At 52.7% G+C, this 23689-nt stretch overlaps 1 protein-coding gene across 3 annotated transcripts in view; it reads left to right on the top strand.

Moving 5' to 3' along the window:
* Positions 1 to 23689, top strand: part of RCSD1 (RCSD domain containing 1) — a 44468-nt gene that overhangs the window by 13333 nt on the left and 7446 nt on the right. Inside the window, exons 2-5 of one of the 3 annotated variants that reach the window (XM_081120469.1) lie at positions 18462 to 18563; positions 18899 to 18988; positions 21470 to 21541; positions 22408 to 22611. In XM_081120469.1, coding sequence (XP_080976595.1) covers positions 18462 to 18563; positions 18899 to 18988; positions 21470 to 21541; positions 22408 to 22611 — 468 coding nt within the window. Of the gene's footprint in view, positions 1 to 18461; positions 18568 to 18898; positions 18989 to 21469; positions 21542 to 22407; positions 22612 to 23689 lie in introns of all 3 variants that reach the window. The other 2 variants (XM_081120470.1, XM_081120471.1) reach the window with 2 other exon arrangements.

The raw sequence follows: 23689 nt of genomic DNA, 5'->3' as shown, positions 1-23689 counted from the left end.
ACCCAGAGTACAGTGCAGTGGCCTGTGACCACTGAGTTTCCGGCCCTTCTGAGCTGCTTTCTGCCTCTGACTTGGAGGCCTTTGCTCCTGCGCGTCCCTCTGCCTGGGACTGGCCTCTTCCCCATCACCCCGTGGGTAGTTTGTCGCTCTGGGGGTCTTACTCCCCAGGCGCTATTCCATTTAGGGAGCCATGTCTGCCCAGCCAAGACGAGGGCGTGAGGCCAGGCAGGGACCAGCCTGCTCCCCATCTGCCCTCTGTCACAGGGGCACCATGGGCTGATGGGGGCAGGAGGAGGCAGAGCCTGTGACAGGCTTTCCCCTAGTTATTCCTGAGAGGGACTGTGCTCCTCCCCTCAACTCTTATCTGGGGGTGGCCCCAGATGTTTCCTCTCACCCAGACAGCCACCCTCTCCCCTGGGAGGGCGGTGGCCTGCGACCAGCCCTGCGAGAGTTCCCACCACTGGCTCCTATCTCCCTGACTCTCTGTTCTTCCTGGAGCCTGTGATTCCCGGCTTATCTGGACTGGAGAGCCTTTGAGTTGAACAGGAATGGGGCCCCTTTAAAGCTGGACCCTCACTGTGCCCAGATATGGGTGTGTATTTTCAGCCCAGAGGCCGAGGTAAAAATACAAGCAGTGTGAGACTGGAGCCAGGCCTGCACCGCGAAGAGAGGGACCAACCAGCCGCTGCCCGGTGGGGACACAGGTTGTCTAATCAGGAAAACTTGGACCAACTTCAGAGCTGGGGAACCTTACGTGGTCTTGCCGACCCTTCCAAATCCACTGCCCACCCTCGTTGATGTGCGTCTCTATGCTTCCGCGTGGCCGTCACTGTGTCATCTTTCCCCTCTTCCCATACACACCTCCATGTGCTAGAAACGTGTTTGTCATTTTTAATGGGAGCATTTATGGCCTTCATAGTTTACTCCAACTGCTCTCCAAAATTTAATATTCAGACAGTTTATAATTTTTCACCTTTATATGAATAGCAATGCTATAGATAACTTTGTGTAAACTGCATTTTTCTTCTTTATTTCCTTAGTGTATATTCTAAAAATAGAGCAAAGCGTTTTCTCACAGGGCGCTAGATCACTGTCTCAAGAGGCAGCATTAATCAATGTGTAATGCTAACAGCAGTGTTTGGGGGAGCAGTTCCCCCCACAGTCCTGGCAGCTCTGGCTTTTCTATCATTAGAACCTACTCTGCCAGTCTGACTGTCATGCGGTGCTATCTCACAGTCCATCACACATTACTACTGGCTATGAAGGCCCCAAGTCTTCCCAGATCATAACTTTGGGTCTGCATTTTCTCCCTTTGCTTTGGAAGTTTATCTGCTTTAGTAGCTTCCTGGAGTTTATTTTACATGGAGTTCCTAGGTGTAAACGTGTGATTTCCCTTAGTGAGCTTCTTCCCACGGCGTTCTCAAGGTCATGTTAGTTCTCTGGGTGCATGTTAGTGTCACGTGAGAAGCATCTCTAAAATATGAAACCTGGGCCTCATTGGAAATTAAGGAGCTGAGCGGACTGCTGGTCTCATCTAAGAGATGGGAGATCCTGGGTTCGAGAGACTTGGTCCAGAAACCAGAGCCTCAGTCTTTATCCAATGGCTGAGTCTTTAAGCCAATAAATATTCATTGCACACCTACTATGTGTTGGCCACTGTGCTTGGAATAGGGGAGCGTGGAGGAACAGCCTATGGCGCATGCCTTCAAAGGATCCACACTCTGGTGAGAGGGACCGACAGGTCCATGTAGCAAGGACAGTGCTGTGAGAGAGGCTGAGCGGCTGGCTGTGATGGCAGCACCCAGGGGAGAAGTCCATGAAGGCTCCTTGGAGGGGGTAGCCAGAAGCTGGTTCCTGGATGTTGAAGAGCTGTCCGGGTGGAGTGCACAGGGTCAAGTATTCAGGCAGAACAACAGCATATGCGGAGACACAGAGGCAAGAACATGCGTAGTGCGTTAGAAGGGCAGTGAGAGGCTTGTGGCAGGAAGAGCAGGGTGTGGAGTGGGACAGCCACAGCCTTGTCACTGTGGGCAGGTCATTTGGGCCTCAGCGCCGATTCTGCCACCGATGCATGATCATGACGCTTGTCCGGCTGATGCTTGTGATGTGACTTCTTCATTAGGCACCAAGCGTAGCTCTGGGCATGTGGTAAATGTTCGAGGAGTACTGGCTGGTATGAGTGTAAAGTGTAACCTTTCAGGAAGGAGGAATGGGCAGGGGCCTCTATTCTACACGAAATGGTTTGATTGCACAGTAGGTCTACATATAGTAGGTGAGCCAAGCAAAGACATAACCACACAGGTTTTAGACATGATTTGGGCAACAGCGGGGAGAACAGATAAGACAAAGAAGAGCAGAGGCAAAGAAGTCTCTCCCCACAATCGAGAGAGATGAGGGGCCTTCAAGCGCAGTGACCACAGCGAGACGGAGGGGTTCCACTGGGAATATGTGGAGAAGAGAGAATGGCTGGGCGTGATGACCTAAAGGATGTCAGAAGGTGGGGGACAGAGCAGGATGCAACGGGTGCTCTTTCCACCACCTTCAGATCTGCTCCTGTGCTGAGCCAGGCCCTGCAGGCCGGCCACCACATCCTTCCCAGCCAGCTGTCATCCCTGATCTCGTGGCCCCCAGGATCTCACTTCCCTGGACTGGGAGACTGTGGAGGAAGAGCACGTGGACCCCTTGTTTCCAAAACCAGATGGACGCTACACCTCTCCCCAAGGAAACGAGCTCAACTTCCTAACACCCTCCCTCCTGCTAAAGAAATCTCAAGCTCGGAGACTTGGAACCTGCTCAGGACCCTTCCTGACCTCAGGGGTCTGGACGTCCCGGGCTGTAGAAGCGTGGTCTGGCCAGTCTCTGTCCGAGGACAGTGGCCCCCAGGAGGGATGTGCTCTGCAGAGAGGAAATGGCTCAGACCAGATATCATCTTGTTTGTTTTCCCTGTGAAGAAAAAAGACCATTTTACTTATTTTTTAGGAATCTGGCAGATATTTTTAATCTCTCCAGTTTCCTGCTGTCTACATGTGTTTCCTATGGTGTCACTGTCAGAAAGGACAGAGCCGTGATCTCAGCAGCTTTGTTTCTGAGATTGCCAAAAAATGTCCCTGCTCCAACCTGTGTGTGCCACCTCAAGTCGCCTTCGGACAAGGGGAGGTGAATACACGACCCAGCCATCGCCTGCCCCCCGCGGTGCAGGTGTCCTCATACCAGGTGGCCAGAGGTACCCGGGCAGAGTGGAGAGGAGGAAGCCTCTGTCTCCAGCAAAACACTCCGGTGGTTGACTCCCCACCTAAATGGCGTTAGTGACAGAGCAGCTCGGTGGTTCCAAGGCATATATTCTTTACTTCTCACACGTAGAACCCTCCTCCTAACCTGTTACGACAGCCTTGTCGAACAGGTAAGGATGCCTTGGCCATTCAAAAGTCAGAATACTTGTTCATTTTTACCCCAAAAAGTTATGCATATGCTAAAACTCCAGGAGCATCACTCTTTGCACGTCCCAGAGAAGCCTCTGAGGGGAGATCCTCTATAAAGCGAGGAAACCATCAGTAAAGCAACATAACCTCTCTTGGTTTGTCTATTTGACAATCCACGTGACTCTATGGAGACTTGCATCTGTCTTTTAGGAGGAATGGAACAAGTATTTATTGAATACTTTTATTACATGGCTTACCCGGGATAGGGAACTTCTGGCCTGAGGGCCGTATAGGTCTGGCCCTACCAAGGCAACCACAGGCGGGGCTCAAAATTCAATAAATCTAGGAGCTTTTTTCATTGCTAATTTTCAAGCTGATTATTTTGTATGGCCCTCAAATGATGTTATAAATATCCAAATGGTCCTTGGAAGAAAGCAGATTCCCCACCCCAACTCTCAGGCCACTCCTTCTGTGAGTTGGGAGTTACTGATCATCTTACGGTGTAGGAGACTACGGCTTGCAACAGATAAGGGGTCTAGTAGCTCAGAGGGGCAGGGGCTGAACTTGAACCCAGGCCTTCTCATGCTGTCTGGAGTTCTCCCCTGTAATCCCCATTTGAATTCAATGAGGAGGTAAGAATACCTTTGATGTTATTAAATATTCAGAACAATGATCTAGTGTTATACATATAATAACTAAAAATAAATTCACTTATCAAACAAAAAGATCCCTCCTAGGATTACCCAGGAAAACTGGTAGAACATGATAAACACATTTTTTGCATAAATTTCACGTAGCCCACTGCTGGCCTCCTGGACCAAATGCCTCAGGCAGGCTTTTTCTCCAGGCACTGAGGTTTGCCTTTAAACACACACACACACACACACACACACACAAACTGTGCTGGTGTTCAAAACAAAATCAATAGATTATACTTAACAATTTAGATGATAATTTTCTCTTGAAAAATCAGATAATTTGGTGACGCTGGGCCTTGAGGGACCCTTTGAAAGTTACTCCACATGACCCAGGCAGGCAGCTGGAGCTGAGTGGCGGCAGCCCTCACTGGGGCGGGCCGGGGTTCCTCCCTCCCCACCCACTCCTTGGCATTGCCTGCCTGGCCTCGGAAGGCCGTTTGCAACGCCCGCCCTAAAGGACGAAGCAGAGTGGCCTGGACACGGGGCGCGAGGTTCCCCCGATCACAGTCTGGCACATCAGGAAACTCTCCGTTTCCCGTCTAGGCCCCGAAAGCGGTCGCTGCTCCCAGGTGTCAGGCTGCACTCTCAGATGGCGCTTTTGCTCCGAAATGGCACCACTGGCACCTGGAGCTGGAAGGGATTTCACTGAAGGGAGGATGGCTGTGTCCTGTGAGGACACTGGCCGAGTTCTGAACCCACCTCCATGACACCAGCGCGTGACTGAGGGAAAGCCACCGAGCTTCCTTGTAAAACAGGACTAGTTGCATAATGACACCTCCTCCCCAGGGCCCTGGGAGGACCGGGCTGTGCCTGGGGCGGCCTCACACATAGTAAGCACTCAGTCAGTGTCGCCTCCTGTCTTCTTTCCTTCCCCAAAGTAACGAATACGCGGCTTCTGGGGACACAGTCTGCTCACCTCCAGGGATGTGTGACCACGACGCTGAGTTGTCCAAGACCTATAGAAGGGCAAGGGTGGGGCCCCTGGAAACCACCCATCTCTCTCTTTCCTCTGTCCCGTGATTTGCTGTTTCTAAGTGTATGTGCTGAAGTGGAAGGGCGCGTTTTGGCTCCGAATTGTTTCCTTGAGCAGAGTGCAGGATTCGAGGAGTTAGAGCTTGAAACTCTCATTTCAGTATTTAAAATTTTTTTCTTTATTTGATGTTTTTCATGTTATATATCTTGGCAACTTTCTTTTTTCCCTTGAAAACATGTCACGGTCAGCCCAGCCCTGCAAATCAGTTCTAATTTACTCACTTAAACACACGTGCACAATTTCACACAACTGAGACGGAAGCAGGCATGCTGGGTTTTCACAGGCATGTAAAACTCCTTGCGTTTGCCTCCCCAGATCAGCTTCCCTCCCCGGACCACCCTTCAGAGATAGCTTTCTGTAGCATACATCATATTCTAGGTCTATACACATGATTATATATACGTCATACACACGTTCATGCAGATATACAGGTTCATGCAGATACAGGGGAGCTGGTTAGTCGTTCATTGCTTTATAACATTGGGGTCATATTAGACACACTTCTCTGCATCTTATTATTCTGACTTGACAGTTTTTCGTGAAAATTTGGAGTGATCTAGTTCATTCTTTTTAATGGTTTCATAATAGTATAATAGCCCAGCCCGACTGGGCGTGGCTCAGAGGTTGAGCGTCGACCTAGGATCCAGGTGATCAGGGTTCGATTCCTTGTCAGGACACATGCCCGGGTTGCGGACTCGATCCCCAGTTGGGGGCATGCAGGAGGCAGCCGATCAATGACTCTCTCATCATTGATGTTTCTATCTCTCTCTCCCTCTCCTTTCCTCTCTCTGAAATCAATAGATTTTTTATTTTTTTTAAATAGCCCATTATGTGGATGGACCATAAAACCTCTCCCTTTTAGGGGTGCTCACTGTGGTTCTGGGGTTTTGCTGTTATACACAGTTCCATCAGCCTTCACGTCCTCGTATGCTGGGGCTGTCTGTCTGTGAAGTAGGCTCACAGGAGCGTGGACTGAGTTGAAAGGTTTGTGTCATCTAACTTAATAAATGTCGCCAGACCAAGAGGCTGTAACAATTCACATTTCCTCTGGCAATATATGATGTTCACTTTTTCCCATTTCCCAAACAGCAAGGGCTGTTTCTCTCTCCTCCTACCCCCTCTCTCCCTGCCTGTGTCATAAGAAGAAAGAAAAAATCTTAGTGTTAATTTAATTTGCATTACCCTGACAACTTAGTGAGTTTGAGCATCTTTTTATGCTTACTGGTTTTTTGTATTTGCTTTTCTATGAATTGCTTATTTATATCCTTTGTTATACATTGTTCCTCTCTTTTTGTGAGAGTGCTTTATGCAGCAGATATTATCTCCTTTTTATTTGTGTGACAAATAATTTTTCAGATCTGTTGTTTTCGCTTTCTTCCATTTATAGTATTTTCTCCATTAAAAAGTTTTACATTTTTTTCTAGTTAGAGGGGGTGTGTGTGTGTGTGTGTGTGTGTGTGTGTGTAATCTTCTGGGATTTCTCTCTTAGTTAAAAGGGAAACATTTCATTTTAATACTCTTTTATCCTGTACTCTGCTGTGACATCTATGCTTTGGCTAATCTCAGTTGGCCTTCAAAACGTCATGAGCCAGGCGTGGGAATTCAGCAAAGCATGCTGGGACCTGCTCTCACAGGCTCCCCGTAGACCACGTGCGCTCCCTCAGCCTGATCCTGGAGCTGATGCCAGCCTGGAATTTTTCCATCTCCAGCTCTTAGCCTCCGTCTTCCTTCCCTCCCCCAGAGTCCCCTCCTCTGTTTGCTCCTTAAATGGAAGTTTTCCTCCCATTTTCCCAGCTTTCTTCTCTTTCCTGTCCTTTCTGGCAGGATAGATGTGGCATGTCCCTGAACTCTCCATGCCCTGGCTCCAGGGCCTCCCAGGGTCACAGGGTCCTTTCCTGCCGTCTGAGCTGTGTCACTCACCCTTCCCTCTCCCAGAAAGGATGTCCGCATCACTGGGGGACTGCCTCGGTGCCTCTGCATGGACAGAACTCAGGACAAATGTTTTCCTCTAAACACCTTGAGGATAAATCCAAATGCCTGGGCTTCCTGTCTAATAATCACCTGCATTTATTGAGCATTTACTATGTGCTACACTTGGCACCCTCTCACCTGAGCCCACACAAGCCTGTGATATGAATGTTGTCCTCACTTTACAGACGAGGCCCCTGAAGGTACAGACATTCAGTTACCCACCCACGGTCACCTGAGGAGCAGAGTGGGGGATGAAACAGACTTTCTGTCTCCCGAACAGTGTCCACAACCTCCCTCTGAGCCAGTCTCACACCCATCCTACCCCTGGCTCCTCTTTCCTGGGTCCTCAGACCAGCCACAAGGCAGCCGATGCTGATCCTTGGGCATTAATCATGCCCCACACGGCACAACTCTTGTGCCACTGAATTCTCAACTCCCACTTGAAGTGACCTTCCCTCTGCTGCGAAGTGAACCAAAGGACCCTCAGCTTCGACAGAGCAGGGACCCTGTCTAATTTCCTTGTAACCATCCCCCACCCCCCAAAGTTGGTTGGTTGGTTTTATCTTTCAAGAACACCTCTGACTGTCGCTAGATGTTTAGCTGAGACTTCTGTAGGAATTGGATCTTTGCAGATCTTACTTGGCTTTAAGATGCCTGCAACTTATAGACCTACAGAGATTCCTGCTTAGCTTAGAGTCTTGACTACCAAAGAGGTTGTAACCCCAACATGAGCCAGTTGTTGCCATAGTAAGTAAAATCAGTGGAAAGTAGGAAGGGGGGGAGCGTGATAGAGAGAGAACTGGCTGATAAGGCACATCCCCGGCACATCATGTAGCTCTGATAATGCCCCTGTGTAGCAGGATCATCCCCATTTTACAGAGGAGGAAATGAAGTCCAGAGGACAAGGGTCTGGGACTAGACTAGTTAGGACTCTGAGTCCCTGCCCCCCACCCCGCGCACTGTGTTTGGACGGCAGGCCGATGGCAGGCAGCCAGCAGGGCCCTCATTCCCGGGGGGAAGGGAGTGAGAACCATTCCTACTCTCCACTTTCTGTGGGGTTACAGACGGCCCTCTGCAATCCCAGATCCTCTCTGTGGGAGTGGCCTAGCCGCCACCATGCCAGGCTCCCCAGGGGTTGTGCCCCGAAGCGAGGGGAGAGAACAGGGCCTGGGCTGAGCTGGGCTCCACTGTCCATACGCAAACCAAGTCACCTGTGAGCCATCTGCCGGACAAGCCTGAGCGCAGGCTGCCCGGGCCAGGGAGGTTCTCCTGGAGCACAGATGCTACTTGGAGGGCAGCGAGCGGAGGCCGGGCTATTTGCGTCTTGGACCTTGTATCGATGCTTCTTGGGCAGGGGCCAGGATATTTCTGGGCTCACTACTGGGAGGACCTTTCTTTGGTTTCCTGGGAGTAACTTCTGCTCAGAGCCTGGGCGTCCCTCCCTCCCACAGGGCCCCAGAGTCCTCACCCTGGGTTAGTGAAGAGCCCCGACTGTCCCTCAAGGCCCATTGTAGTCTCAGAGGCGCGGGTTCCCGGAGGCCCTTCCTGCTCCAGGGCCATGTCCCTCTCAGGCTGGCTGCCCAGGTGCTGAGCCTGTGCCTTCGTGACCCTCCTGTGCCCTCCTGTCCCAGACAGCAAAAAGTAACGTGCCCAGGATGTGAATGAAAGAAAACTGCCGTCATTCCTTCTTTGTGAGAGTATTTTCTCCTTCCCCGAGCTGGGCAGCAGTGCTGAGGGGGGCGGGGGGCAGCCCAGGCCCCCAGTTTACTTTTCCCTTTACAGTTACACTTCTTTCGGCCTTGAACCCCTCCATCCAGTGTGGTCATGATTCTTTTTCTTCTTTAAGTATAGTTGTGGTATACAATATTCTATTATAGTTTCAGGTGTATAAATAACGTTTTGACAATGTGATCACCCCACTAAGTCTAGTAAGCACCCGTTGCTGATGCAAACTTAGCACAATGCTATTGACTATGTTTCCTTTGTCACCGGTTTTCCCTCCCACTTCTCCTCGGCTCTGCGAGCTGTGCCGTCTCCTGTCCTGAAACTGCTTCCAAAGCATGGCTGGCCCAGGTGGCCCCTTTGGAACGAATGTTCATTGGGATGAATGCTTGGGTTTGAGAATGGTCCTCATTCCACTCTGTGAATCTTCTTGGGGGGCGCTCTGTGCCTTGAAGAGCTGTGTGTGAAGATGTTGGGGTATAAGGCTGCATTTCCTTGGGGTTCCTGAGCTTCCCGGCAGAACTTCCCCAATTCTGCCTGAACTTAGTCATCCACTTCTGTTTTCATCCACACGAGCAAGATAACCTAAGTGTTCCCAGTTTTCTTCACTAGGACATTTAAGTGAAAAAATAGAGTGAGCCAGCCGGAAGGAGCCTTGGGAGGCATCTCTGCGAGCCCCGAACTTGAAGAGCTGAGGGGGCGGGGAGTTCACACGGCCTCCCCCCAACACACACACACCCGGCTGGGTCAGTGTCCTCCCCGCCCCCGGGCTGCTCAGCTCTTGAGATAACTCATCTGGATCTTCCCTCCTGACCACAGGAGAGAGCACGTTCGCCTCCGGACTTAACCCCTTAGGCCCACTGCCTGACCTGTGCATGTTCCCTGGAAAGCTACTCAAGCCACTTGCCCACTGTGGCCCTGGAGGGCCCCTGCCCCCACTTGACAAACAAGTCTGGTCAGGCTTGGGGGGCAGGGGCAAGCACAACCCTCAGACTGGTCATGGGGCTGTCCTTTTATGGTCCCTTCATAGTACAGAGCCCTGGGGGAAAGGCAAGGCCCTTCCCCATCTACAGAAGCCAAAAGTGGTCTCCCTCTGATGGCTGGTCCTGTCCCTGTTACCCCACCCAACAGCCTGAGAAATAAAAATGATGCCAGCGCAGGAGCGGCCCTGCTAGGGGTTAGGCGACTCATACTGGAGCCCAGAGTCACACCCCACTGGCCAGCCTGCTTTTCTGTATGATGCAGATGTTTTCCTTTGTAAATTCCTTCCACTCCGAGATGCAAGGCCAGCCCACACGTGTCTGACTTGCTCTGCAGGATGGGATGGAAAGGCCTGGCAGCAGCACCCCCTGTGACCCCCTTGCTATTAATTCTTCAGGACCACCTGGCATCCCTACAAGGTGCAAGGGAGCCCACATTCCGACGGGTACTCCTGGTGACCACAACAATAGCTAAAACGGGAGGGCAAGCTCGTCCTGTACATCATCTCATTTGGTCTCTGTGACAATCGCAGGAGATAAGTGCTTTATTCTACAAGTGGGAAAACTGAGGCGCAGTGAAGCTGAGTGTCTTGCCTAAGATCACACATCTAGGAAGAGGCAGGGTTTGGATTTGGACCCAACCTGTCTCATCGAACACTGTCTCTGAGCACCACCGTGCCCCCGTGGAGGGTGCCAGTGGCATATCTGGCAGGTGGGATTCTGAGCAGGTAAGCAACTGCCGAGATCCCACAGCCCATACACTGGGGCATGGGATTCAAACCTGGTCTGTCAAGCTCTGAATTCTGTGCCGTCCTCACGGTTCTCACTTCATGAGCGCTGGCAGCTGGCTGCCCCGGTTGGGCAGGAATGGCTGGGTGTGGCCCGATCCTAACATCTGCCAACCTTCTGGGGCCACGGTGCCTTCCTGCCTACGCTGTGGGGCCCATGGGGCCAGCTTCCAGGGACTAAGCCAGGTGCCCTACCCCCAGGGCAAATGAAAGGAGACCTCTCACGTGTGGAGTGCACTTCAATCTTTAAAAAAATACCATGATGAGCACTTTTTTAAAATTTAAAAAATTTGTATTACATTTATGAGAAAATTTACGTACAATAAAATTCACCTTAACGAGTGTACGATTTAAGGGGTGTTGACAACCGTACACAGTCAAGTAACCACTACCACAGGGTACTGGTTTCATCAAAATATACGATGTTCCCATCACCTCAACGGTTCCCCTAGACCCTCTGCGGTCAATTCCCTGCCCCCGCCCTGGTCCCAGGAACCAGTGGCCTGCTTTCTGTCATAATGGCTCTGCCTTTTGAAGAATGTTGTAAAATGGAATCAGACCGGGAGTCTCGTGTCTGACTTTTTCACTTGGCATGATGCCTTTCGAAACCTATTGTGGGTGCATATCACTAGTTCATTCCTTTGTTGCTGAGTAGTATTCTATGACCTGGTATAACACAGTGTGCACATTCACTCACCAGCTGACAGATGTTTCGGTTGTTTCTGGATCTGGACTCTTAACAAAGCTGCTCTAAATATTTGCATACAAGTCTTTATGGAGACATATGTTTTCATCTCTTGGGCAAATACCCAAGAGTGGGATTGCTGGGTCATGTGGTTGGTGAGTGTTTAACCTGATGAGAAGCTGCCAAAATATTTTTCCAAGTGGCTGTTCCATGTAGTGTTCCCACCAAATAATGTGTGAGCATTCCAGTTGCCCTACAGGCCCGCCAACACTTGGTATTGTCAGTTTATTTCATTGTTGCCATTCTTGTGGGTGGGTAGTGGTATCTCTTTGCAGTCTTAATTTGTGTTTAGCTAATGACTAGTGTGCTTATGAGCCATTCCTATCTTCTTTGGTGAAGTGTCTGTTCAAATCCTTTGCCTGTTTGTTCTTGGTTTGTTGGTCTTACAGTTACTAAATTTGATGGGTGCTTTTTAAACCCCAAATATGATCTTTCAAGTGCTTTGACTTCTGGAGGCAGCATGAAGCTGTGGTTAGGAACACAGCTTTAGTAGACCATCTATCTGAGCGTGGGTCCTAGGGAGGGGAGGGCAGCGAGGGGAGCCATTGTAACAGGAGAGCCTGCAGCTGACTGGGAGGCAGGCCGGGTCCTTGGGCAACTTGTGTTCTAATCTTAGAAGTTACGCCTCAGCTTTCTGCCGCGGCCTGAAGGACAAATGTCCCAGACCTCAGGATACACACAGTCACTCCCACTCAGGAAGCAGAAATGACCCCTAGCAATGGGGATTCCTGTGGAGCCTCCAAGTTCCCACAGCCTCCAGGACTCCGCAGCCCTGGCGTAGTGGCTTCCTGGGGCCCAGCCCACCCCTCAGACTCCCGGGGGCTCTCAGTGACACCAGGTTTCTTATGGGACTGACCTACGTGGGAGGAGCACATGACTGGGAGCCCTGAACTTACCCTGAAGAGTGACGGAGGGTAGATTTACCTGCTGGCCTCAGAGGAGCCTGTCTCCCTCACCCCCTAGGCACACAGAGGCTCTTCACACACTCTCCCCTTCACCCTAAAACGAAAAGGGGAAAAAGCTGAGCTGTTCAGAGGCTGCCAGACTGACCGGGCTGGTTGTTCCACTCCTCCGCCTCTGCACATCCCGGGTGGGAGGAGGGAGGGAGATAGAAAAGCAGGGCGAGGTGCCCCCAGTGCCCGCGCAGCCTCAGCTGCCTGTGAGCGGGCTCGGCCCTCACCCTGCCACAGGAGGCAAGCCTCAGCCCCAGGTTCACTGCGTTTCAGTCCCAAGCAGGCGCTTCAGGGTCTGTCCTGGGCCCTCTGCTCTGTCCACTCGCCCTTTCTGAGCACTTTTCCCTCCATGCCATCTGTCCCCTCTTCCCCCTCAGCCCGGCTCTTCCTAGGCTTCCGTCTCTGTAAATGGCACCCCTGTCCCCCAGCAGCCAGGACCAGAAATCTGGGGAGAGTCTTGACTCCTCCTTCGATCTATCCGACCAGTCACCAGTTCTGGCCAATTCTTTCTCCTAAATTAAGTCCTGTTAATGATCTCCATCCTCACGACCTGGCCCCAGTTCAGGCCACCATCCTGTCTAGTCTCAGAGACCCCTGAGATCAACAGAATATTGGCTCCATTGCCAAGTACAAGGCCATCCTCAAGACAGCTACTGAGTCCCAGAGGGACTTACATGCTCATGGCTGTCACCTAGGGCCCAGCTAACCCTCGCTCCCCTTTCTCTTGTGATCCTTTCCACCTGACACTCGCGAGTCTGCTTACCTGTGAATCGCGGGCAAGAGCAGGTAACAGTTCATGGGTGTCTATGGAGCGGGTGAACCAATACACACTGTGTGTCTCAAAGCTATTCCTTCACCCCAGCAGATGTGGGTGCAGACAGTTAAGATCCTCTCTACACCTTTAAAAAGCACCTGCGAATAAGAAGCTGCCGCATGTAGTACAACACTGAAGGTCTGAGGATGGCAGGGAGTGGTCATGATGACACTACAGAGCTAACAATAGTAGATCAAAGACGGAGAGTTCTGATTTCAAAACCCTTTTGGGCCCGGTTGGTCATGACTCAGGGGTTGAGCACCGACCTAGGATCCAGGAGGTCGTGGTTCGATTCCCGGTCAGGGTACATGCCCAGGTTGCGGGCTCAATACCCAGTCGGGGGCGTGCAGGAGGCAGCCGATCAATGACTCTCTCATCATTGATGTTTCAACTCTCTCTCCCCCTCTCCCCTCCTCTCTCTGAAATCAATAAAGATATGGTTAAAAAAAAAAAACAAAAAACCCTTTTGGCTGCCCTGTCACCAGAGGTCTCTCTCCTTCCCTTTTTTTTGGTTAATCTTCACCCAAAGATATTTTTTAATTAATTTTTAGAGAGAGTAGAAGAGCGGGGAGAAAGAGAGGAGAGATGAGAGAGACACATGGATTGGTTGCCTCTTGCATGCAACCAATCCTGACTGGCGCCTGGGATCAAACCTGCAACTCAGGCATATGCCCTTGACCGGGAATCGAACCCGCAGCCCTTCAGTGCATGAGCCGATACTCTAACCACTGAACCACGCTGGCCAATGCAGTCTCTCTCCTTCTTGCCACTTCACCCCAGGAGTGGCGGCCTTGTATCCAGCATGTCCCTGCCACACTTCCATTTGCTCAGAAGTTTCCTCCCATCTCTCCCCAGCTTGGATCCAACTCATATGACCCCCCTGTGAGATGTTTTCCTGCACCCCCTAGATATAAAGTGCCTAATTTTATTATTTTTATGAGCTACTTACTTACCTGTGCACATGTTTACTGTTCGCTGCTCTTGCTGGAATAGCAAGACCTCTGTCTTGTTCGCTGCTGCACCCCGGGGCCTAGAAGAGTAGAGGTTCGTTGGCGGGAGATGAGGAAGGCCTCTCTTCCCGCAAAGTCTAGGGTTGGTGCTGTGCGTTGGTGGGGAAGGAGCTGGAGCTTTGGAATCCAGGTGAAGCAGGGCCTGCACTTACCGGCTTGAATAGCAAGTTACTGAGTAAGTCAGGTGCTTCCTCTTCTCGAAGGGGCACTGTGGCAGTGACCGAAGGGATATCCAGTGCTTGAGGGACAGGACCCCATGGAGCAACGGCTCTGGGCGTGTGCACAGGTCCCAGGGCCACCTGCCTCCCAGTCTGTGCGTTCCGTCCTCCTGGATGGCGAGGGATAAACGGAGACTCAGGACAAGGTGAGAGAGTAAAGAAGACCCTGGAATCATTGTAGGGCCCAAAGGGGCTGTCTGCTGGTCCTCGGGAGTGGTGGTCTGGGCGTGCTCAGATTGGAAAGGGTGAGTGCCGTGTAGGGTTGTCCTGAGAGCCACCTCGGTCCTAGGAGAGCAGAGAAGCACGCCTTGTCTCCCGAGGCTCGCAGTTGTCTGGCCCATTTCTGCTGAGAGAACTGCCCTTTTAGCCAAGAGCAGGGGGTCCCTCTGCCCCAGGCAGAGCCCCTCACTTTCTCCCCGCAGCTGTAGATAAGGAGCCCCCCTCCTCCTTTATGGTTTCTCTAAAGCAGAGCCCAGAGGCTGTGAGATGCACAGACCTCGGAGCAAGGAGGAGGGTGGAGAGACGGGCTGAGCAGGGAAGCAGGGCGCCAGGCTGGGGCTGCAGCATCCAAATGTGCTCACGCGACACGGCAAGAGCATGGGGAGCTCCAGGCAGCCCAGGCCCGGGGCTCCTCGGTCCTCAGAAGAAAGTCCTGTACAGAGGAAAGCACACACCGGAGGCGATGACTTCTGGCCTCGCAGAGTCGCAGGCACCCCGGTGTGGTCTCCCAGCCAGCTGGCCGAGCCGGGCAGGAAGGGCGTCGGGGAGGGCTAGGTAAGCAAGACCTGGGCCCAGGAAGATGGACTGAGGCCTGCCGTCTGTGAAGACGTGTGTCTACTAAAGCACCACACGGAGGGACAGGATCCAGAAAACCGACTTGAGACGTGGGACTGGCCCAAGAAGAATGGACACGCTGAGGTCATGGTCCAGAAGCAGAGGTGGATGCCGGCAGGGAGGGCCTGCCGCCAGGCGTGGTCAGAGGGGTGAGTGAGGGAGCCAGTGACTGAGAGAAGGTGCTCAGCCCCCAACACTGCCGGCTGGGAAGACAGCGCCTTCGATGAGGGCTTCCTACACCCTGGCTTTGCGTGAAATACTTTATGGATCTCTTAGGAACAGAGAAAGAACTCTTAGTCCCAGGGAGGCTGAGGTGTCCCAGGAAAGTCTAGGACAAGGCACAAGTGACAGCAGGGCCTTAGCAAACCAGCCTCGGGACTGAGCAAGCTCCTGAAGCCCCACTCGCCAGCCTGGGGCAGAGGTGGTGGCCCTGGAACCCTGGGGAGTTTAGAAGTCATACCTGCCAAAACTACAAGGCAGAAATCCAGGCAGAATTTCACATAGGCTGAGCCCTGGCCCTGCACATCCCCAAGGCCATGCTTCTCCCGCTGTGCATGGGCAATTTAGTGGCTAATAGTTTCACTATTTGTATAGCACTTTACAGTTTGCAAAGCACCCTCAGAAATTCCACTACTGAACTGATATCCATTCATTGCTGGATAATCAGGAGTTGGAGTCAAGTATTTCCCAGATTATTCCATTTGGCTTTCCTGTGTGACTCTGCCTAAGTCACTTGACCTCTCTGGGCTGCAGTGAGCCCAGCTGTGCAAAGTCAGCAACCAGTTCTCCACATGATGACCAAGAAGCGTCTGGAGAGTGGACTTGCCCGCCTTCGGCCAGCTCTGGAGTCCATAGATATTCTAAAGAAAACCTACTCTCTGGGCTCTAGGAAAGCAAACTCAGGCGAGTTCTAATCTTTCCTTCCTCAAGCCCTAAATGCCTCCCAAAGCCTCTCCGTCCCCTCACTCCAAGCCCCTCACCCGGCCCCATTAGGGACAGGGAAGTCCCGGAAGCCTTTGATTCCTGTGCAGCTCTATTTTTATCTGGAATTCGTCTTCCTGCACTGCCAGCCACGGCGCCTGTGGAGCCGAGGTGAAGTGCGTGGTCAGCGGGACCCGAGCAATAAATAGCTGCAGACAGAGAGACTGATCTGAGATGTGGGCAGGAAGTCAGACAGATGGACAGACTGATCGGAGCAGCGGCTGAGCCAGGAGCAGCTCAGTTAGTCACACCTTCCTTCCAGCCTCCCTTGTTCCAGAGGGCAAGATGTTTGCCTCTGAGCACTCCCAACCAGGCGAGTATCTCAGCCAGTGCCTCCGTGAGCTCTGTCCACCGGGCACTAACCCTGGGGCCTTCACCAGTGTTATGGGAACTCTGGCGTGTTGACTGGAGGTGAATCCTTTAATGTCTTTATGTGAAATCAACTTTTGGTGTTCAGGCTGGGACAGGGGTGCACTTGAACTAGAGCAGGAAACAGTCTGTTCACAGGTCTGAAGGCCCATGGCCCCAGCAGTTTCTCCCCATCTCTAAACAAGCCTTCTTCACAGAGCTCTGTCCTGTGTACTTAAAGCCACCACTAGAGGTTAGTGGGGGGTGGCACCTGCCCCTCCCCTGCTCCAAGGGGGCAGCACCATTTGACATTTACTTTGCACCTGTGACATTTACTTTGGAGGGGCACCCAAATCAGAAAGTGTGGAGATGTTTTTAGCACAAAAAGGAGGGCCTAGGAAGTGTGTATATGTATCTGTGTGCATGTGTGCACATGCATGTGTGAGCATTTGCATACAAGTGTGTGCCTGTGTGTATGTGTGTCCATGCATGTGTGTGCATGTGTGTGCCTATGTGCATGTGTGTATGTGTCCATGTATGCACGTGTTTGTGCCTGTGTCGATGTGCATGTATATGTGCACCTGTGTATGCATGTATGTGCCTGTGTGTCTGTGTGTATGCCAGTGTATGCATACATGTGTGCTTTTGTGCGTGTGTGTGTGTGTGGTACACAGTAAGGCAGGCTTGCTGCTGAAGGGGTGCGTGCCCTATCTTTGTAGGCCATGAGCCCCAGGAAAGACAGAGCTGGACCAAACCCTCCTAGCCTGGGCAGCAGCTTGCCTAGAGAGGGAGCGTGTTGTCTGTAATAAATGCCATCATTACGGTCACAAAAACAAAAGCTTAATGTCTCTGGGACCAGACATTTAAAAACCATTATTAAAACCAGGTGGTTATGTGGGCTGCGTGTAACATCACAGACATGGGGTGGCCATTTCCAGCGCTCGCTGACTCACCCGTGCGTCTCAGAGACAAACGGCCCATGGGAGTGAGCAGAGTCCTCCAGGGTGCATCTTGGCCTCTTCAGGGAGCCTGCAGGCCCCTTGGGGGGGATGGTCTATAACCGATGAGCTGCCCTGGAGGCAGAGCAGGGCATGGGCTGGCTTGGAGAACCCTACTTCCTTCAGCAAAAAGGAAGAGGGTGGAGGGGTGTGTCTCCCAGCGAGGACACTGTGGAGGGCATGCGGACCCCCACCTACACCACAGGGCCCATGGAAGGACCCGCCACCTGAAGTCGTGGCAACCCTCTAAAGGCCTGTCCTGCCCTCTCTATAGGAAAGCGTTTCACCCACAGAACAGCCTTACAGGGGCCGTGCTACCTGTCTTTGTCACAGTACAGAAAGGAAGGCGTTTGCCCAAGATCACTGAGCTATTAGCACACGGAACAACTGTGGTCGAGCCCAGCCATAGGTCCCCCCCCACCAGGCTACCCGTGAGTGTGTTAGATGTTTATTAATGTGACAAATAGTACCACCCGCGGCACCTGCTGAAGTGGGAGGGGGAGGCCATATACACGTGGGAAGCTCAGTGACGGGCACTGGCCACCCATTTTGCACACTGAGGCCCCTCTCTCAGGTGCATGTCACCAGCACCCCTTTCCACAGACCCCTCTGACCAACACTGTCACCGATACAACAGAATGAGGGGTCTGGGGCTCGTCTGTCTCCCAGACCCCTGGACACCCATCCAGGACAGGGCCCAGTTCTATTTCCTCCAGACCCCGAGGGCCCAGCACATCTTAAATATTCACTAAGTGTGGTGGACTGAGTGGTTTTTAAAAATCTTTACATGTAAGAGCCAATTGCTAAATGCAGTTCAGAGACCTCATTGTCACTGCACCTCTGCTGTGGCCACAGAACAACTGCCTAGCATGGCCCCAGTGTGGACACTGAGCTGAGCTGAGCTGAGGGCCCATCTCCTGCTAACTGCCACTTCCCCTTGGTTTGCCAGGAAAGACCCGCAGAGACCAACGCCAATGTGGACAACTCGGCGCCCCCCTCGGTGGCCCAGCTGGCCGGGCGGTTTAGGGAGCAGGCTGCAGCCGCGAAGGAGGTGAGTCAGGCGGCCTAGCAGCCCTGTTCTGGGAGGGGGCTGGAGGAAGGGCGCAGAGGAGAGGGAGGAGGTGTCGTTTTGGGATGTCTCGGGCTAGTGGCTGCAGTAGAAGAGGGTGCCACAGCGAGGATGGACCGGGAGACGGGAGTGGGGGACACGGAGTTCACTTACACAGTTACGGGCCAGCCTCAAGGACACACCACCCCCTCCACCCTTTCCTCCTCTGGACATTCCTAAACACCCCTAAAACCACTTCCACTTCCTTCCTCTTCCTCCCCGTTGCCTGACTCTCTCTCTCTCTGTGTCTGTCTGTCTATCACTCTCCCTCCCTCCAGATACCAGCCAGTAAACCAGCCAGAAGGAAACCGCCCTGTTCCCTCCCCCTGTTCCCCCCCAAGGTAGAGCTGGGCCAGAACGGAGAGGAGGTAAGTGCTGCAGAGACCTGGGTATGAGTTCTCTTTCTCCTTTTAGAAGGGGCATGAAATTGATGCGCTTAACCTAGACTCCTGTGCGGGCCGTTCCCCAGTTTAGATTCAGGGGTGAATCTTCCTGCATCCTTGACTCTCACCATGAGTCTCCTTCCACGCCCCCTTACTGGGCCTCGGTTGTGATTGGTCAGGGGCAGGGGCGCTGTTTTTCAAGCCTCTGAATTTCAGCAAAGAAAACTGAGATGATTAGGGATGTTTAGGGTGCTTTTACCACCCACCTGATCCAGGGGCCGAGGAAGTTACACTTCCCTGCCAGGTCTACCTACATGATCTTCCATGTGGAGAAGCACCCGAGGGAGGGCTGCACATAATCTCGGGCAGAGTTGTAACGTGAGATTCAAGACTGGCTACAGTTCTGGATCATTGGAAGCAGCCCAGAGCACACAAGAGCTCGCTGCTCTCAGGTAGAGATAGTCAACTTACCAACACAGGGAAGGCTCTAGTGTCATAGGTAACGGCCAGCAATGGAGGCCCAGGCCCTGGAAGGCACGGCCCTAGTCAGGCCTCCTTGGTCCCTAATGCACAGTGCTGGAAAGGGTCTCCCCTGCCCTCGCCCTTTGCCTGCACAGGCCTGAGACAGTGGGATCAGCCCCGGAAGACAGGGGCCAGGAGTTACCCGTCTCTGGAAGACACAGCCAAAGACTGTGGCCACAGACCCTTCCTTGTCTGCCCAGAGACGGCTGAAAACACTCCCGTATGGAAATTCAGATCCCGAACTCCTAGACGTTATTGGAAAGTCCTGTGTGGACATAGATACATCCCTGTGGAGGACGGAGGGCTGGCCTTTCTCCACCCACCCCACCCACTGCCCCAGCCGCATGTTCAGTGCTAAAGGAAACGCTGCCACCTGCTGCCGTTCGTGGGAACTGCCTTGGCGGCTCCGCAGAATTTGCTCTGCAGTTCAAATCAGTGAGGATTTTGTAGATCCTGAGCTGGGTTCCCAGGCCCGTGCTATGGTGAAGGGGGCAGGTTTATTAAATTTCCGCTCCTTTCAGAAGGTAGTGGTCAGTTGTGGAAGAGAAAGGTTTACAGTGCTACATAAGGGGAGCTTTGTCAGCAAAATCACAGCTGCTGTTTCTAAAACAGCATCTTCAGAAACACCGGCTCGTGTGAAATTTCACCTTAAACCACAAGGATTAAGGACAAAGCAGTTTGGGCTGGAAGCTCTTTGTACTCACCATGGACACAAGTTCCTTGAGAGACTGCTCTGGGGACATGTCCAACCAGTGTGAGCTCACAGGGTCAGGAGGGCCTTGGAGCTGGAGGGGGTCGTCCTTAGAATCATTGATTCTCCCCACTGCCCAGGTCTTGGCTGAGGAGGCTGAGGGCCGGGGCAGCCACTGGCTCCTGTGGAATTGGAATTAGAGGCGCCTGGGCCTCCTGGGTCCCAGCCAGTGACTGTCCCTTTGCAGCCCGTCTCCTGAATGCTGGGCCTTGAAAAGGTCACAGGAGCTCAGTTGAGCCAGTCGTCTCCTTCCTCCACTGAAGCGCAGCCATCTCGTTCAGTACAGATCTCAGAGCCTTCTATGGGGGTGGGTGGGGGGTACTCCTGTTCCTATGACTCAGGTAAATCAGTGCTTGGGGCGAGAGGCAAGGGCTAGACCCTGGGTCTCGTGGCTGCCTCGGCCTCTGTCCAACAACATGAAGTGTCTCCTTTCTTTTTCCTTCATCACCATCGCCATCATTCCTACATCTAAGGATAGACACGTCTGTGGAACCAGACTCAGTTGCGGGGATTTGCACAAAACAGAAAGGAGTCAATCTTCTCAGATAATATAAAATCAAAGACAGATAAGATTTCTATATACATTCATCGCAAAAATATCTGCAACAAACAGCACACCTGTATGCAACCAGCGCAAGGCCTGGAACGCAGGGGGTCCTCCGTAAATGTCTGCCTCATCTAAATAAACATTCAGTGCTTTGGAAAATGATATTTTATGGTGGGACTTTCCCAAATACCATCAGTTCAAGGGGGGAATTTCCAAAATACCTGTCAGGTTTCACTCCTGGTTTGTGGTTTCTTGTTTGGTTTGTGACCAATGGAATGGGGTCATTCTGCCCTTTCTCTTTGAAATTCCCTCCGAGTGTTGGCTCATGTTGGTGAAGGTCATGAGGTATAGAGAAGTCCCCTCTCAGACACAGTCTGTTCCCTCATAACGACCATGAAGTCATCTTCCTGCATTTCGGGCATCTGTCCTGCCTGCTCTGATCCATGGAGTCGATGGTCTAGCTAGGGGAGAGATGGGGGAGGGGAAGCCCGCCTCACCCAGGCCCTGGGGAGGTAGATGGGCCCCCGAAGCTAAGTCATGGAACCAACTCCTCCCCCTCCTCTTCCACCCGTGGCTTCTGCGCTCCAGCAGAACCCTGCCCCCTCCACCCCACTCATTCAGTTGTTCTGGTCCATTTGCTCTACAGAAATCACTGCCCAACACGAGCCACCCTCCTAAGGTCAAGGTGAAGAGCTCGCCTCTGATCGAGAAGCTTCAGGTAAGCGCAGCAGGCTTGCCCATGGCTACCTCTTCCCCAGCCCCACCTCTTATCCAACATCTGCGTGTCTTTGTGTCACCTGGAGAGCTGACCTCTGACAACCAGCTAGTGACCACTCTACCTGGAGACAAAAGGCCAAAATAAGGACCCTCCAAGCATGAACTCATGTATTTAACACCTGGCAGTGGCTGATGGATAGTGGAATGCCTCAAGCATCACGGAAAAAGGACATTGTCCTGCAGGAAGCACTCCAGGAATAACCAGCTCCTCTCCCCCAAGGCCTGAATGCAGCCACCAACCATGTGGGCTGAACATAGGACAAATTCAGCTGCTCGACATGGCCCTGGGCAGCCAAATGTGTTGCCTGACCCTCTACCGATCGATCACCCGTGTGCCCAGAGCAGAGCTGGCTTTCCTGGGGTGTAGATGAAGCACAAGTCATGGCACTGGAGCTCACAGTCTTGGGAGATGAGATTTTCACACATGATATAATAAAAGACATGTAGGGGAGTAAATACCAGAGGTCGACATTGTAACTACCCAACTCCTCCTGCTCTAGACCAGGGTTTCTTGACCTTGGCCCTGTTTGGGCTGGATCATTTTCTTGCACGGGGCTGCCTTGTACATTGAAAGATGTTTAGCAGCATCCCCAGTCCCTCCCGAGATGCCAGTAGCACTTTCCCGAAAGTTGTGACAAAAAAAATGTCTCCAGACATTGCCACTTGTCTCCTGGACACAAAATTGCCCCAGGTGACAACCACAGCTCTAGAATCCTGGAGACGTGCCAAGGCCAGGTAGCCAACGAGCTAGGGCAGAAAGTCACCTTTCTCCAGCCCCATTTGAAATGTCTCCTCTCCTCTCAACAGGCCAATTTAGCCTTCCATCCAGCCGCCCTGCTGCCTGGGGCCTCCCCCAAGAGCCCTGGACACAAGGCCGCGGTGTCACCATTTCACAGCCCACCTTCCACTCCCACCAGCCCCGGCGTGCGGCCTCGGGCCAGCGAGCCAGAGGTGGTGCCCATCAGCTTCGACCAGCCTCCAGAGGGCAGCCACCTGCCCTGTTACAACAAGGTAATGTCTGGGTTCAGAGCCTGTGGTCCGTCTGTGGAAATGTGGGCACCGGACATTCCTGAATCAGCTCTACCGTGTGGTTGTCCTGGAAAGAACAGGACATGTCGGAGCTGTAGTGAGAACTGGTTATTAACAGGAAGGAAATGTCTCCTCTTCTTTGCAGGAGACCCCTGAGCTAAAATCAGCCTCTCCCTCTCTGCCCATCTCCTCTCCTCCCCCCGTAGCTGTCACCAGGAAGGCAGGCGTGGGGGGCGGAGAGCACTGTCCTTGGTGGATGGAGGAGTGGGCACTCAGGGCTGAGCCCACCTGCATGGAGTTATGTCAAAGCTCAGAACCAAAGCTAAAGACCTGGTCAGTGATTCACGCAGGATGGTGGGCAGGGTTACTAGGACTTCTGGCCTGGGGTGACTACCCTAAGGGCCCCAGCATGGGCCCAAAGCATTGCCACTGCAGTAGGAATTCCTGCCCGTTAAAGAGTATCCAGTCTGGTCCCTTTGCAAAAAGCTGTGAGACTGGGCTGGTTTCTGCAGACGCTGCCCGATATTCCGTGTGCACCTCTCATCAGACCCCCGGCCCTCCCTGGCCTTATTTTATCTCTGGTAAGGATCAGAGATACAATCCAAGCAGGCGCCCAGCAAATGGGTGCAGAGCCAGACAGAGGCTAGTGCCAGGGACTGGCAATGGGTGTGACTGGAACTGTGATGGAGGAAGTGGCACCTTCTGGGCCATTCCAGAAAATCCATCTGGGAAAGAAAGGTCAAGGATGTAGAAACAGGAGGAGGGGGCAAGGAAGCAAACAGGTGTGCAGAGGTGATGGGCAGGCTTGAGCCTACTAGCTGGGGATCGAGAGGAGACCCTGCAGCCCGGGTCACAGGCAGAGGGGCCCAGGGGACAACCTGTCTCTCACAAGGTGTTGATAGGGAGCAGAGGCAGGGAGGGAGGTGGGGGCGCCTGGTCATAATAGCAAGGCTTCAGCATTCTGAAGGCAGCAAGGGAATGGGAAAGATTATTTCTGAACCCTGACGGCCATGAGGGCCGGGGCCCTGATCCCCTGCAGGGCTGGCCTTCCTGTGGTCTC

Source organism: Miniopterus schreibersii, assembly GCF_964146895.1.
Source record: "Miniopterus schreibersii genome assembly, chromosome: 19".
NCBI classification, from domain to species: domain Eukaryota; kingdom Metazoa; phylum Chordata; class Mammalia; order Chiroptera; family Miniopteridae; genus Miniopterus; species Miniopterus schreibersii.
The sequence above is the reverse complement of the archived record's forward strand: the minus strand, read 5'-3'. Positions and strand labels throughout refer to the sequence as shown.